At 33.5% G+C, this 12,404-nt stretch overlaps 1 protein-coding gene across 1 annotated transcript in view; it reads right to left on the minus strand.

The window, feature by feature from the left end:
• Window positions 1-12,404, minus strand: part of LOC142342594 (voltage-dependent calcium channel subunit alpha-2/delta-4-like) — a 433,960-nt gene that overhangs the window by 380,213 nt on the left and 41,343 nt on the right. Inside the window, exons 14-17 of the mRNA XM_075393975.1 lie at window positions 10,109-10,212; window positions 7,197-7,290; window positions 5,901-6,169; window positions 4,172-4,366 (exon numbers count right to left, since the gene is read on the minus strand). Of these exons, the coding sequence (XP_075250090.1) occupies window positions 4,172-4,366; window positions 5,901-6,169; window positions 7,197-7,290; window positions 10,109-10,212 (662 nt within the window). The remainder of the gene's footprint in view (window positions 1-4,171; window positions 4,367-5,900; window positions 6,170-7,196; window positions 7,291-10,108; window positions 10,213-12,404) is intronic.

Consider the following 12,404-nt stretch of genomic DNA (forward strand, 5'->3'; position numbering starts at 1 on the left):
TTTATATGCTCAATTTTGTCTTATTTGGAGCGCCAATAAAATAATTAATTAATTGCGAACTGCCAATAATTTGATGATGTGACAAAACGAGAAGAAAGAACGTGAAAAACTGGCCAATACCTAAATACCAAAAAAAATTGTGAAGTCTAGTAGAATCAAAGCCAAAAATTAATAACTTAACGCATAATGCAGCAAAAAAAAATTAAATAAACAGAGGAAGATGAACAATAAGCATTCTTTCTCTGCTGACACTAAGCCACAAGTTGACCGATTTAAGAGAAAAATAGTGGCAAATTTCAAAAAGCCACTGTTTAATTAAAATAAAACACTTTTAAAAGTCAAAACGACCAGAGTCTCTTGAGTACAGAAAAAAGATACAATAAATTGGGACTGTTTAGGAAGCCATTTGGACCTATCAACAGTGAGCTGTGATGTGAATTGTTCTGTTCTTTTACTATCATAAGAAACTCGATTTCATTGAACAGAAAAAGACCGATCGATTACAAGTCGAATTATTTTTTCGATCCTACCAGTCCAAGATTCGATCAAAACCAGTCCCGATATTGGTGTTCGTCCACTTAGAACACTCAATTGTTTCTAATGCTTTAGATCTAAATAAATTGTCAATTAAAAGTTTTTAAAAAATGCTTCCCTTTTGATAATCATAGAATAAAGTTAGCGAAAAACGGCAAAATTTTGATTCTGGAGTACTCTCAATGGAATTGGAAGTTAGGCTAGCTCCCTTTCGTTGTTTACAATGATTGTGTTTGTTGTTTTTGGGTTGTGTACTTCCGGCAAATTTAATCAAAATGGACTAAAGAAGCTTATTTCGGAAAATTTTTGATGAAAAAGGCTGAATTTTGAAATAGTTAGCCAAAATTTTAGCCAAAAAAAATTTAATCAAAATAGTCAACAATACTTTTTGTGTCTCTTTAAAAACAAAATAAACAATACTATTTTTAACAATTTCACAATTTTTTTTCAAAATTGACGAAATTTTAGAAGAATTCCCGGAAAATGTGAATAAAAACAACGGAAATTCGTCAATTATTCACAAAACTCCAGACCTCTATAACTCCCTGTAAAATACGAAGTTCAAAAAAAACTCTTCTCAATTTCATATTCTACGCTGGAGAGGTTTTTTTAATGATACCACTCACAACTCTGTTTGATGAACATATCGATCGCTCAAAATTGACTGAACAAAAAAACCCATTTGAGCTTATAGTTCCTCCCCACTCAAGAGTGTCGGAACAATTAATATTCATCTAATCTTATGCAAAATAAAATACTCTGCTAAATAGTATTAATTTCCAATTTAATGTTTTATAGTTTTGAAATTTTGAAATTCCATCATCATTATAAAAGGTGCAGAAAACAATTTTAAAAATTGGGGATTTCAAGTGTAGCCAAAAGCACAACTTTGTTAAAAGTTAAAAATCTTTTAAATTTGTCAAGAATAACTTCCGACTCATTAATTTTTGTTTGCCCTTTCAAATGCATTTTGTAATTGGCTGTTCTTTCTACCCGATAAATAGAAAGATTTCGTCTAAAGAAAAAAGTCTAAAAAACATGTTTCTGCAAAATTAAAATTGCTGGAAAATTGCAGCGTCAAAAGTTCTGGTGCCAAAATTTTTCATATAGATGGCCAAAAACTGACACCGATAAATTTTTGGCAATCAAAAAAATTTACAAGGCAGGATATTTTTCAAATTTTGATAGAATCATTAAATTTTTCCAACAGCTTCAAGAAAATTTTTCAAAAACTTTCGAAATGTGAATAAAAACAACGGAAATTTGTCTATTATTCACAAAACTTCAGACCTCAATAACTCCCTGTAAAATACGAAATTCAAAAAAAAATCTTTTCAATTTCATATTCTACGCTGGAGAGGTTTTTTTAATGATACCACTCACAACTCTGTATGATGAATATATCGATCGGTCAAAATTGACTGAACAAAAAAACCCATTTGAGTTTATAGTTCCTTCCCACTCAAGAGTGTCGGAACAATTAATATTAATCTAATCTTATGCAAAATAAAATACTCTGCTAAATAGTATTAATTTCCAATTTAATGTTTTATAGTTTTGAAATTTTGAAATTCCAACATCATTTTAAAAGGTGCAGAAAACAATTTTAAAAATTGGGAATTTCAAGTGTAGCCAAAAGCACAACTTTGTTAAAAGTTAAAAATCTTTTAAATTTGTCAAGAATAACATCCGACTCATTAATTTTTGTTTGGCCTTTCAAATGCATTTTGTAATTGGCTGTTCTTTCTACCCGATAAACAAAAAGATTTCGTCTAAAGAAGAAAAGTCTAAAAAAACATGTTTCTGCAAAATTAAAATTGCCAGAAAATTGCAGCGTCAAAAGTTGTGATGCCAAAATTTTTCATATACATGGCCAAAAACTGACACCGATAAATTTTTGGCAACCAATAAAATTTTCAAGGCAGGATATTTTTCAAATTTTGATAGAATCATTAAATTTTTCCAACAGCTTCAAGAACATTTTTCAAAAACTTTCGAAATGTGAATAAAAACAACGGAAATTTGTCTATTATTCACAAAACTTCAGACCTCGATAACTCCCTGTAAAATACGAAGTTCAAAAAAAACTCTTTTCAATTTCATATTCTACGCTGGAGAGGTTTTTTTAATGATACTACTCACAACTGTGTATGATGAATATGTCGATCGCTCAAAATTGACTGAACAAAAAAAACCCATTTGAGCTTATAGTTCCTCCCCACTCAAGAGTGTCGGAACAATTAATATTCATCTAATCTTATGCAAAATAAAATACTCTGCTAAATAGTATTAATTTCCAATTTAATGTTTTATAGTTTTGAAATTTTGAAATTCATCATCATTATAAAAGCTGCAGAAAACAATTTTAAAAATTGGGAATTTCAAGTGTAGCCAAAAGCACAACTTTGTTAAAAGTTAAAAATCTTTTAAATTTGTCAAGAATAACTTCCGACTCATTAATTTTTGTTTAGCCTTTCAAATGCATTTTGTAATTGGCTGTTCTTTCTACCCGATAAACAAAAAGATTTCGTCTAAAGAAAAAAAGTCTAAAAAAACATGTTTCTGCAAAATTAAAATTGCCGGAAAATTGCAGCGTCAAAAGTTTTGATGCCAAAATTTTTCATATACATGGCTAAAAACTGACACCGATAAGTTTTTGGCAACCAATAAAATTTTCAAGGCAGGATGTTTTTCAAATTTTGATAGAATCATTAAATTTTTTTAACAGCTTCAAGAACTTTTTTCAAAAACTTTCGAAATGTGAATCAAAACAACGGAAATTTGTCTATTATTCACAAAACTCCAGACCTCGATAACTCCCTGTAAAATACGAAGTTCAAAAAAAACTCTTTTCAATTTCATATTCTACGCTGGAGAGGTTTTTTTAGTGATACCACTCACAACTCTGTATGATGAATATATCGATCGCTCAAAATTGACTGAACAAAAAAACCCACTTGAGCTTATAGTTCCTCCCCACTCAAGAGTGTCGGAACAATTAATATTCATCTAATCTTATGCAAAATAAAATACTCTGCTAAATAGTATCAATTTCCAGTTTAATGTTTTATAGTTTTGAAATTTTGAAATTCCATGATCATTATAAAAGGTGCAGAAAACCATTTTAAGAATTGGGAATTTCAAGTGTAGCCAAAAGCACAACTTTGTTAAAAGTTAGAAATCTTTTAAATTTGTCAAGAATAACTTCCGACTCATTAATTTTAGTTTGCCCTTTCAAATGCATTTTGTAATTGGCTGTTCTTTCTACCCGATAAATAGAAAGATTTCGTCTAAAGAAAAAAGTCTAAAAAACATGTTTCTGCAAATTTAAAATTGCTGGAAAATTGCAGCGTCAAAAGTTCTGGTGCCAAAATTTTTCATATAGATGGCCAAAAACTGGCACCGATAATTTTTTGGCAATCAATAAAATTTTCAAGGCTATTTTTCAAATTTTGATAGAATCATTAATTTTTTCCAACAGCTTCAAGAACTTTTTTTCAAAAACTTTCAATGAATCTTTCAAGGTTAAGAGTCTTCAAAAGTTTTCTGGTTTCACATCACGAATCACTATATACTTCTCTATAAGCGCCAATAGTTTTCAGTATCCTCAGTGTCAAATATCCAGTTTTTCATTTACCTGAGGATATGGCTTTTGATGTGTCGATGGGTTCTGACTTTTCCTCGAACCTGAGGTTGTTAGGGTCCTTCTTGTAGTTGTAATACATTTCACGCCCTCCTCCTCCCGCTCTTGAATTGTAATTATAAGAGGAGTCTTTTGCGAATACCAGTTTGGCAACAGCCAGAATGTTCTGATGGGAGGTGACTTCGATTGCTGAAACAATTTAGGGTCATAATAATTGTTCACGTTCTCAGCTCTGTTCAATTGGCCGGTACAATTTTTAGAAATTTTTCATAATTATTTTATGAATTAAATGATAAAAATTGTTTACGGCTTTTTCCCAAAAGAATCAAACTGAAGTGCTTTTACGTGGAAGTTTGTACACTACAGAGGAAATAACCCCAGACGGAAATAAAAAAGCCCCGTCTGAAAGGTTCCCAGGTCTAGGTATGGACTTTATCAATATTGGCTGGGCTGCTACAGATCACACAATACGGGATCTCTTTATGTATGCCAGTCAAACTTGACAAAAGATATAACAAATCGAAGGCAAAGATATATGCCTAAGACCTGTCTGTGCTATAAGTCTCAATTTAAAGTAGTTGGGGGGCTGAAAAGTTCAATTAATTAAATAGATAGTTTAAATGAACAAGCTTACACTGAGTAGTATTAAACCGGGTTGAGCTGTTACTTGATTGAGTTGTTGTTAAATGCTTGTGTCGTTGAAACTTTGTCCAGTTGATTTCTCACAAGTATGTTCTGTTGGAAAATTTGCTAAGTTGGAAATCTTTAATAAAATTTCTGTTTAAATTTAGGAATTTATTTTGCAAGAAAAATGAAGCAGTTGTCTGCTGCTCGTAGCTGGCTCTGGTATTTGTCTCTCTAATTTTATTCCGTCCCACTTCGCTGAGAGAAACAATAAATCCCTCTCAGCTCCGTTTGGGCCGATAGGGAGCGAATCACAAACTCACGTTCATAGTGAGGTGCTTCTTAATTTTCCTATTGGCCGAGAAGGCAAGAGAATTAACTCTTTTTTATCTCACGGAAAAATTATTGAAACTCCAAAAAATAATAAAAATCTAAAAAGCTGAGAGCATCAATTATTGATTTCGTAGGCGCCTGTTTTCTGCTTTTCCCCTCTTCTAAAACCGCAACAATTATGGTTTTCTTGGGGGCTTTTTATGAGACTCTATTGTCTTTTCCCCTGAAGCAATCTGCTTCATCTTTATTGAACTTGGGGGGAAAGATCTGCATTGCAACTGTCAAAAGCAGAAGTAATTTAAATCAAAAGAAACTGTGGTTTTACAGGCCGCCTACGTTCAACAACGTACATTTTCTATCCTGGATATAAGCGAGGAGATCCAGGCCTAAAGTTGTTTTATTTAAATAAGTCGAACTGAGTTGTTTAAATACTTGTGTACTGGTAGTCTTAACAAGCGTTACTTTATTTAGCGCGCGGCGAAAGAATGGTTAATTAGCGCCTAAATACGTTCGCTCTAATGCGGGATTAATTATCCGTTCATTTGTAACGGCTCTCGTAATACTACAGCTTTCATCGTTATGAAAAGACTTAAGCTCGACCCATGGAAAGATATTAGCTCGACTTTAACTAGGAAGCTCGACCGTGTAATGATAGTCAATACTGCCCCCCATTAGACTTTTAAAGTCTTTTCATTAGTCGAGGCCTAGGCCTGGGTACCCCTTTTGATTACGGGGTAATAATTCCAAGAACCAATATGATACTTGCGTGAGTAGCCTCCATATGTGGTTTGTTTTGTAGTGGGTATCCAGAACACGAGAATGTTCTCGTTCTTAGTGAGACTATAGGCAGATGCTGGGATTTTGAAATACTCAGCGTGGAGTGGAGACTCATTGAACTGCAGTTTGTCTTTCAGAAGACTGTTCTTATTGATCTGGTATCTGAGCAGACCACTTCTAGTTCCAACGAAGTCGGCAACTACCGAGTTCTTCCATTTTTCCAGTTGATCTCTCCTGGCGTCATATTGATGTTGTTTGCTATGAATGTAAACACAAAACATATCCCGTACCTAACTCTAAGTCGAATCAGTATTGAGTCAGAGTCTAATTCAGGCCACATTTTGCACTGAATTTGTCTGATTCAGAGCTAATTCGGTGATTCATTCTGATTTATCTTCTGGTTCAGAAGAAGACAGAATATTTTCTCTGAATTTTGCTCTGATTTAGGGAAATTCAGAAATCACCTCATAGTTGGTTCTGAAATCCTTCTGAATCGATTCTAAAACTTGAAATTTCTCTGAAATTGTTCCGAATCAGTACTGATTGTCACTGAGCCTTAGGTACGGGATGAGGCATAATTTTAATCCCCGGGTTGACCAAACTTACCATAAATTGAATCTTATATGGTACGCTACTTTGCCATAAAATGGACCATTTATGGCCCATAAAGGCTATAAAAAGCTTTCGATCTGTGATGTTGGTATAAATCGTATGTTACCATATATGGTTCGTTTTATGATACGTAAGTTTCCATTATTTTTTTTCCTTTTTATGACAAAGCTTATCTTTTATGGTAACATTTATGGTACGTTTTGTGGTCACTAAGGTACCATAGATGGTCGGTTTTGACTGTCTGTCATTCGTTTAGATCTATCACAGACCGTAATTTAACCGTAATTTTTTAAAGAAAAAATATACGCTCGACACTTTTTGGCCTGCAACTTTAATGGAAAAACATTTTAATGAACAGCAAAAAACTATGAAAATTGTTTTAATTTTTTTGAAATAAAATATAATGAAAGCGAAGTACTATTTGCCCTTATTTTACCTAACACCACAAAACTTTTTGTAAAATAAGCGGAGAAATAATCCGACCCAGCGCTAGCGCCAAGGGGTCTTTCAATTTATAGCCCCCTCCCCACCCCCCCCCCCCCCCCCGTTATAGTCCCCCATTGTGATATGTTTACCATGATGGGAGCTACAGTTTATCTGGCCTCTAAGATGGAGGGTATGTTGTGGAATACCCGTGCCAAGAATTCTCTCTTCCGAATATCCGACTACTAACTTTCTATTTGATAATCTCTGGTTCCAGTGGTTCTTCTGGAAGCGGTAAGTCAGCACTGCATCTTCAACCACCATTCTCACAATCTCCTCCTCGCCTGAAAAAAAATTGAAATATTCCACCTTTGATTTGGCAAAATAACATTACTGGTCAAATATGGAACCTTAAAAGATCTTGCAAACACTGTTAGAGTTTCTGCAAAGAAATAACCGAACTAATCTCTTAGCTGTGAATACGGTGAAAACGGTGTTTAGTTTTGTAAGGTTTAGTTAGCTTTGCCATTTCTTGAAACCCGTGATTATCTTTTTGTGAGAACCGTGTGGAGTTTTGTGGTAAATTTTTAAATAATTGTGGTTTGCGGCAATTTTTTACAGCCCATGCAGTGACATAAGTTTTTTATCGCCTCCAACCAACTATCTTAATTGAAAAAGCATATACATAGGAAATCTTGCGGTTCACTTTTCTCAGTTTTAAAAATTTTTGTCAATATTTTGACTTGGGAACAGTCTTTTACGATCTGAAAGGTCAATTCAAAAGTGCATAAACCGGGCAACCCTTATGTCAGTCAAGTAAGACTTTGTTGCCGCTCAATTCTTAAAAACACAAATATTTAACGGTTTCAAATCTGAAGTAAATGCTCTTAATTGTGTATTATTTTCGCAAGCAGCCATCGATAACCTTTTAATTGACAAAATATAAGTGATTAAGTTGAAGAAATAGCCCCCCATGTTTACACATTATCCCCATTTTTATTAAGAATTTCAATTTGTATTTCATTTCTAAGCTTTTTTAATCAACTTTTAGCTAGTATCGCGATTCTGTTTCTCCACATTGTTTTTTCTCTTCAAGGTTTCCAGTATATTATTCCCTAAAAACCAGTTTGACAAAAGGTGCCTACTGTGAGAGTCAAAAACGTCTCCAATATGTTCATTTTGTCTGACTACCGTTATTAACAAAATACTATGAGCAAAATGCATTCGAAAGCCAATAGAAAAAAATGACGACTACGTGAGTACTCAAAACAACAACTCTACTGATCAATCTTTATCAATATGATTATTCAATTTGCTAACAAGTTATATCTCGACAATGTTAATCTTTATTAATATTAGTTCGAGCAATTTTTTTCAAGTTCTTTGCTGAAAAAGTTATGCTCATTTTTTGGTCACTGCTGGAGAAATAGTTTATGAAAGACATTAGGATGATGATGAAATAAAGATAAGTTTGAATTTTATATAAATTTAACAAATGCATTGATTTAAAATTTATTTTTATTACAATTTACGCAAGCTTTCAGAAGTTCTAGTCAATATTTTGTCTGAAATTTACGTATTCTGAAGAAAATGTAAACAAAGGGTGTTTTTAATAGTTGTTTGCCTGGATCAATGAACATTCATATATAGGATTATAGCCAATATATAAAAGAGTTTTTGAAAAATTACGTTATTCAGTTTTTATTAAAGCAATTAACAGTGTTTCAGAAAAATCTTCATTTTTTAAGTTAGTGCTGATGTCGTATTAAAACGTTGAAGAATGATTTCAAGCAAAAGAGTTCAGAAGACTTTGTACCATACTCACAAAATCTAATCTTTTTTGTTCCTGTGCAAAAAAATGTATATTCATTCAAATCTGTTGGCATTTCATACCAAAAAAAAGGGTTAAGTTCTGACAGCAAACAAACTTGAACAAACGTTTGTTTACTGTTGCAATTTAGTATAGTTCGAACAAGGGCAACGAGAGCGCGGTAGCAGACATCACTAAAAAAAAACAAAGTTTTCTCAGGTTTTTAATTTTTTAAAAATAGGATGCGCGACAAACTGCTAAGCTACATTACCTGAACAGATAAACCCATTTATTTGCTTTAATTGGTCTCAATTTTGGGATGTTTCGAAACACGCCCAAAAAATCTCACACTAGTCAAACCCAGATTCAGGTGCGCGAACCTAGACCTCTCTGATTAGACTTTGCCCATTGATCAGACCATCGTGCCACCCAAAGCCCTCTGATCAGACCGTAGTGAGACCCAAGTAATGGTGCAACCATAGTGCGACCCAACCGGTCTCTGATCCGACCATCTTGCGACCCAAAGCCCTCTGATCAGACTGCAGTGCGATTCAAAAATTTATCCGACTTTCGTGTGACCCAAAAATTCGCGCAACTTTCCAGCGACCACAATTTCTGCGACCTTTGAGCGACATAACATTGAAAATATATGAAACGTCTGTGATGGGGCATCAAATGGCAAGCAAACGGCTCAAAATTTGGGGAAAGAGTTTGAGCTGATTTGAACATCTCTTTGACCCGATGATAAACCTGTTTTTCAAAACAATTTTTCGCTTAAACTCTAAGCACTAAGAAGTTTGGATAAAATTGTTACTGAATATAATGGCATGAGATGTCATTTGGATTTTCCACATATTTTCAATTTTTCGTCGTTTGGAGAAATCGAGTGATAAAGGGGGTTATTGTCTAAAAATTGGCCGAAGAGATACCGCATACGTCTGAAATTCCCGCAGAAACTTCCAAAATAAGATTTTGGTTGAAATAACTTGCAAACTCAAGCATTTCTCAGACCATCATATATTTCAGGTCACACCACGGCACTGGTTTGCGACCCAAATGGTTTGATCAGAGCGGTCTAGGGTCGCGCACCTCAACCTGGGTAGCCCATTTTTCTTCTGACTCGTTTCTTTTTCTATATTTCGAATTATAAATTAAACCGCCCCATGAATAGTTTGACCTCTTATTGGGCTACAAAAGCCAATATCAGTTCAAAATAGCGCAATTCTGTGTTCACAGAAGTTTGTGAAAACAAAAAGATTTGTTATTGAGGCAAAACAGGAGGCAGGTCCCATAAATTGTGTAATAATGTTGAACGAAATATGATTAAAGCGCTGGTCTTGGTATAACGTTACATTTTGGCTCTCCAGTTGATGAATATGGTGGCTGGAACACCTGTTGTTTGATTGCATTCAGCTGGTCTCTTTCCTTCTCGCCCTCTTCAAAGCGACAGTAGATGCTGAAAAGAAAAAGAACGTCTATCGCTGTTAATTTATAAACATTTTTCTTTCACTTTTGTAGTTTCAGGCGCTCAAAAAGTATTAGGATCTTTTCATCAATTGCCTCTCCTTATGAACCTGGTAGAATTCTGATTGGTCAATAAATTGCTCGCCTAAATTGCATTCCAAAATTGCTGCCCCCTTTTGCAAAACTTTCCAACAACTCAAGTTATAATTGGCTTATAACTGATCAGCTGATCTTGGATTAGTTTTTAAGCTGCATCCATAATTTTTTCACCTAATAGGGCTATACAAGCTAAACTTAGGATATAACCCTGCTGAACTTTCTTAGGTTGTATACAGGCACATTACATCTATTTGATCAGTAAAAATTGATTTTTTTCAAGCATCCTAAATGCGCCCTTTTCTCCAACACTATGCTTGAATTCGTCAATATATTTTTTTGCAAACCGACCAAAAGCTCTACCTGGTCAGTCGTTTCTTCGACAAATTGATTCTGCGGCGCTCCAGAAATTCATCTAATTAAATTTTATTTTTGTTCCAACCCCTACTTTAGTGGGGAGAAGAAACTATATACTCAACTGTGTTTTTTTTTGTTCAGTCAATTTTGGCCCATCGATATATTCATCGTAGAGAGTTGTGAATGGTATCATTGAAAAGCCCGTCCAGCGTAGAATACGAAATTAAAAAGATTTTTCGATTCTCGTTTTTTACAGGGAGTTATCGAGGCTTAAAATTTTGTGAACATTCGGCTGTTTTTGTTCACATTTTCAGTAATTTTTGCTAAAATTTGGCACAATTTCGCTAATATAGTTCAAAATAAGTTAAAATTTTTAACGGCATAGTGTTTTGTTACCGTTAGAGATAGAACAGCGTTGCTCAATTGTTTGACTGAAGTTTTTTTGGCTAAAATTTTTGATAAGTTTTAAAAGATATTCTTTTTTCATCAAAAATGGCACAAAATATGCTTTTTTGGTACACTTCGTTAAATTTTGCCAGACTTAGGGATCTAGAAACCTTAAAACAGACTCCTTAACCTCAAAAAGAACGCTAGTTGCAGTTAGATTTCGTATGAGAGTCTTCTGGAAGTAAAATTTTGCCGTTTTTCCAGATTTGTCTCGATAATTATACAAAATGCATCGTTCTTTATATTAATATTTGAAGAAATCCACGCAACAATTGGTCTTATTCGCAAACATTTGGAACACTTGGTCAGTTGGCTGGGCGTCGGACAAAATCAGGGAGAGGCTTGACAATATCTTGGATTCTTAGAATCAGAGAATTTTTGGTTTTTAATTTGATGTTGCCTTTTTTAAAAAATATTTTGCTTTTGTTTCTTTAATGTTAATTACTGACAGTATTTTTTATTCATGGCTCCGTTAATGATCGTTCTAATTTACCTAAATTTGAGGCCGAATGTAGATATAGTTTGTTTTCAGAGAACCAAAGGGTCTTTATGGCTTTGAGGAAGAGTTTTAGTAAAATTTAACTGAATTCTTGTTTTTGCCTTCAATTGTTATTCTTTTGGCAGTCTGAATTTTAAGTTTAACCATTCAAAGATCTAAATTTCTTTCTCAAGAGCTGCAAGTGGACCTTTTCTGATCATTCGGTTGTTACTTAATGTCTCTTATGTTATTGAATGTATTTGTTTTAGGGAAATTTCTGTGTTTTTTTGAACTTTTCAATTTTTTTTTAAATATTTTTGCCAACATTTTGTTTATTCTCAGAAAGTACAGGTTGATCTCTCCTCAGTATAAAAGACAAACTAATTTTGTGGCCGATTGTTTGAACAGAGGTTTTCTGGCTTTTGGTACCGCGAGTTTTCATACAAAATTTTCTGATTTTTTTTTGAATAAATTACAATTTTTGCTGTTGTTTTTGTTTTTTATTTGTAAATTGTAAAAAAAAATAACAATCTAACTGAAAAAAAACTTTACAATATTTGAAACTGAACATCTTTTTGTTTTCATAACATGTGGTTTGAAGGGATGCGGCACCGTTCTCTTGCAGAAATTGGTAGAGTTTTTTTTTGCCCTTATTTGTTGTTAATTTTTGTTGTCATATACCAAATATTGTGTAAATAGAGGTCACAGTGGCCAATTATAGATTTAAAAATGAATTTAATAACTGATACCGGTAAATAGTTAATGGTTGTTTTGACTTTCTAATTAAATTTCTAAAGAAGGGTAAT

Source organism: Convolutriloba macropyga, chromosome 7, assembly GCF_964194025.1.
Source record: "Convolutriloba macropyga chromosome 7, txConMacr16.3, whole genome shotgun sequence".
NCBI classification, from domain to species: domain Eukaryota; kingdom Metazoa; phylum Xenacoelomorpha; order Acoela; family Convolutidae; genus Convolutriloba; species Convolutriloba macropyga.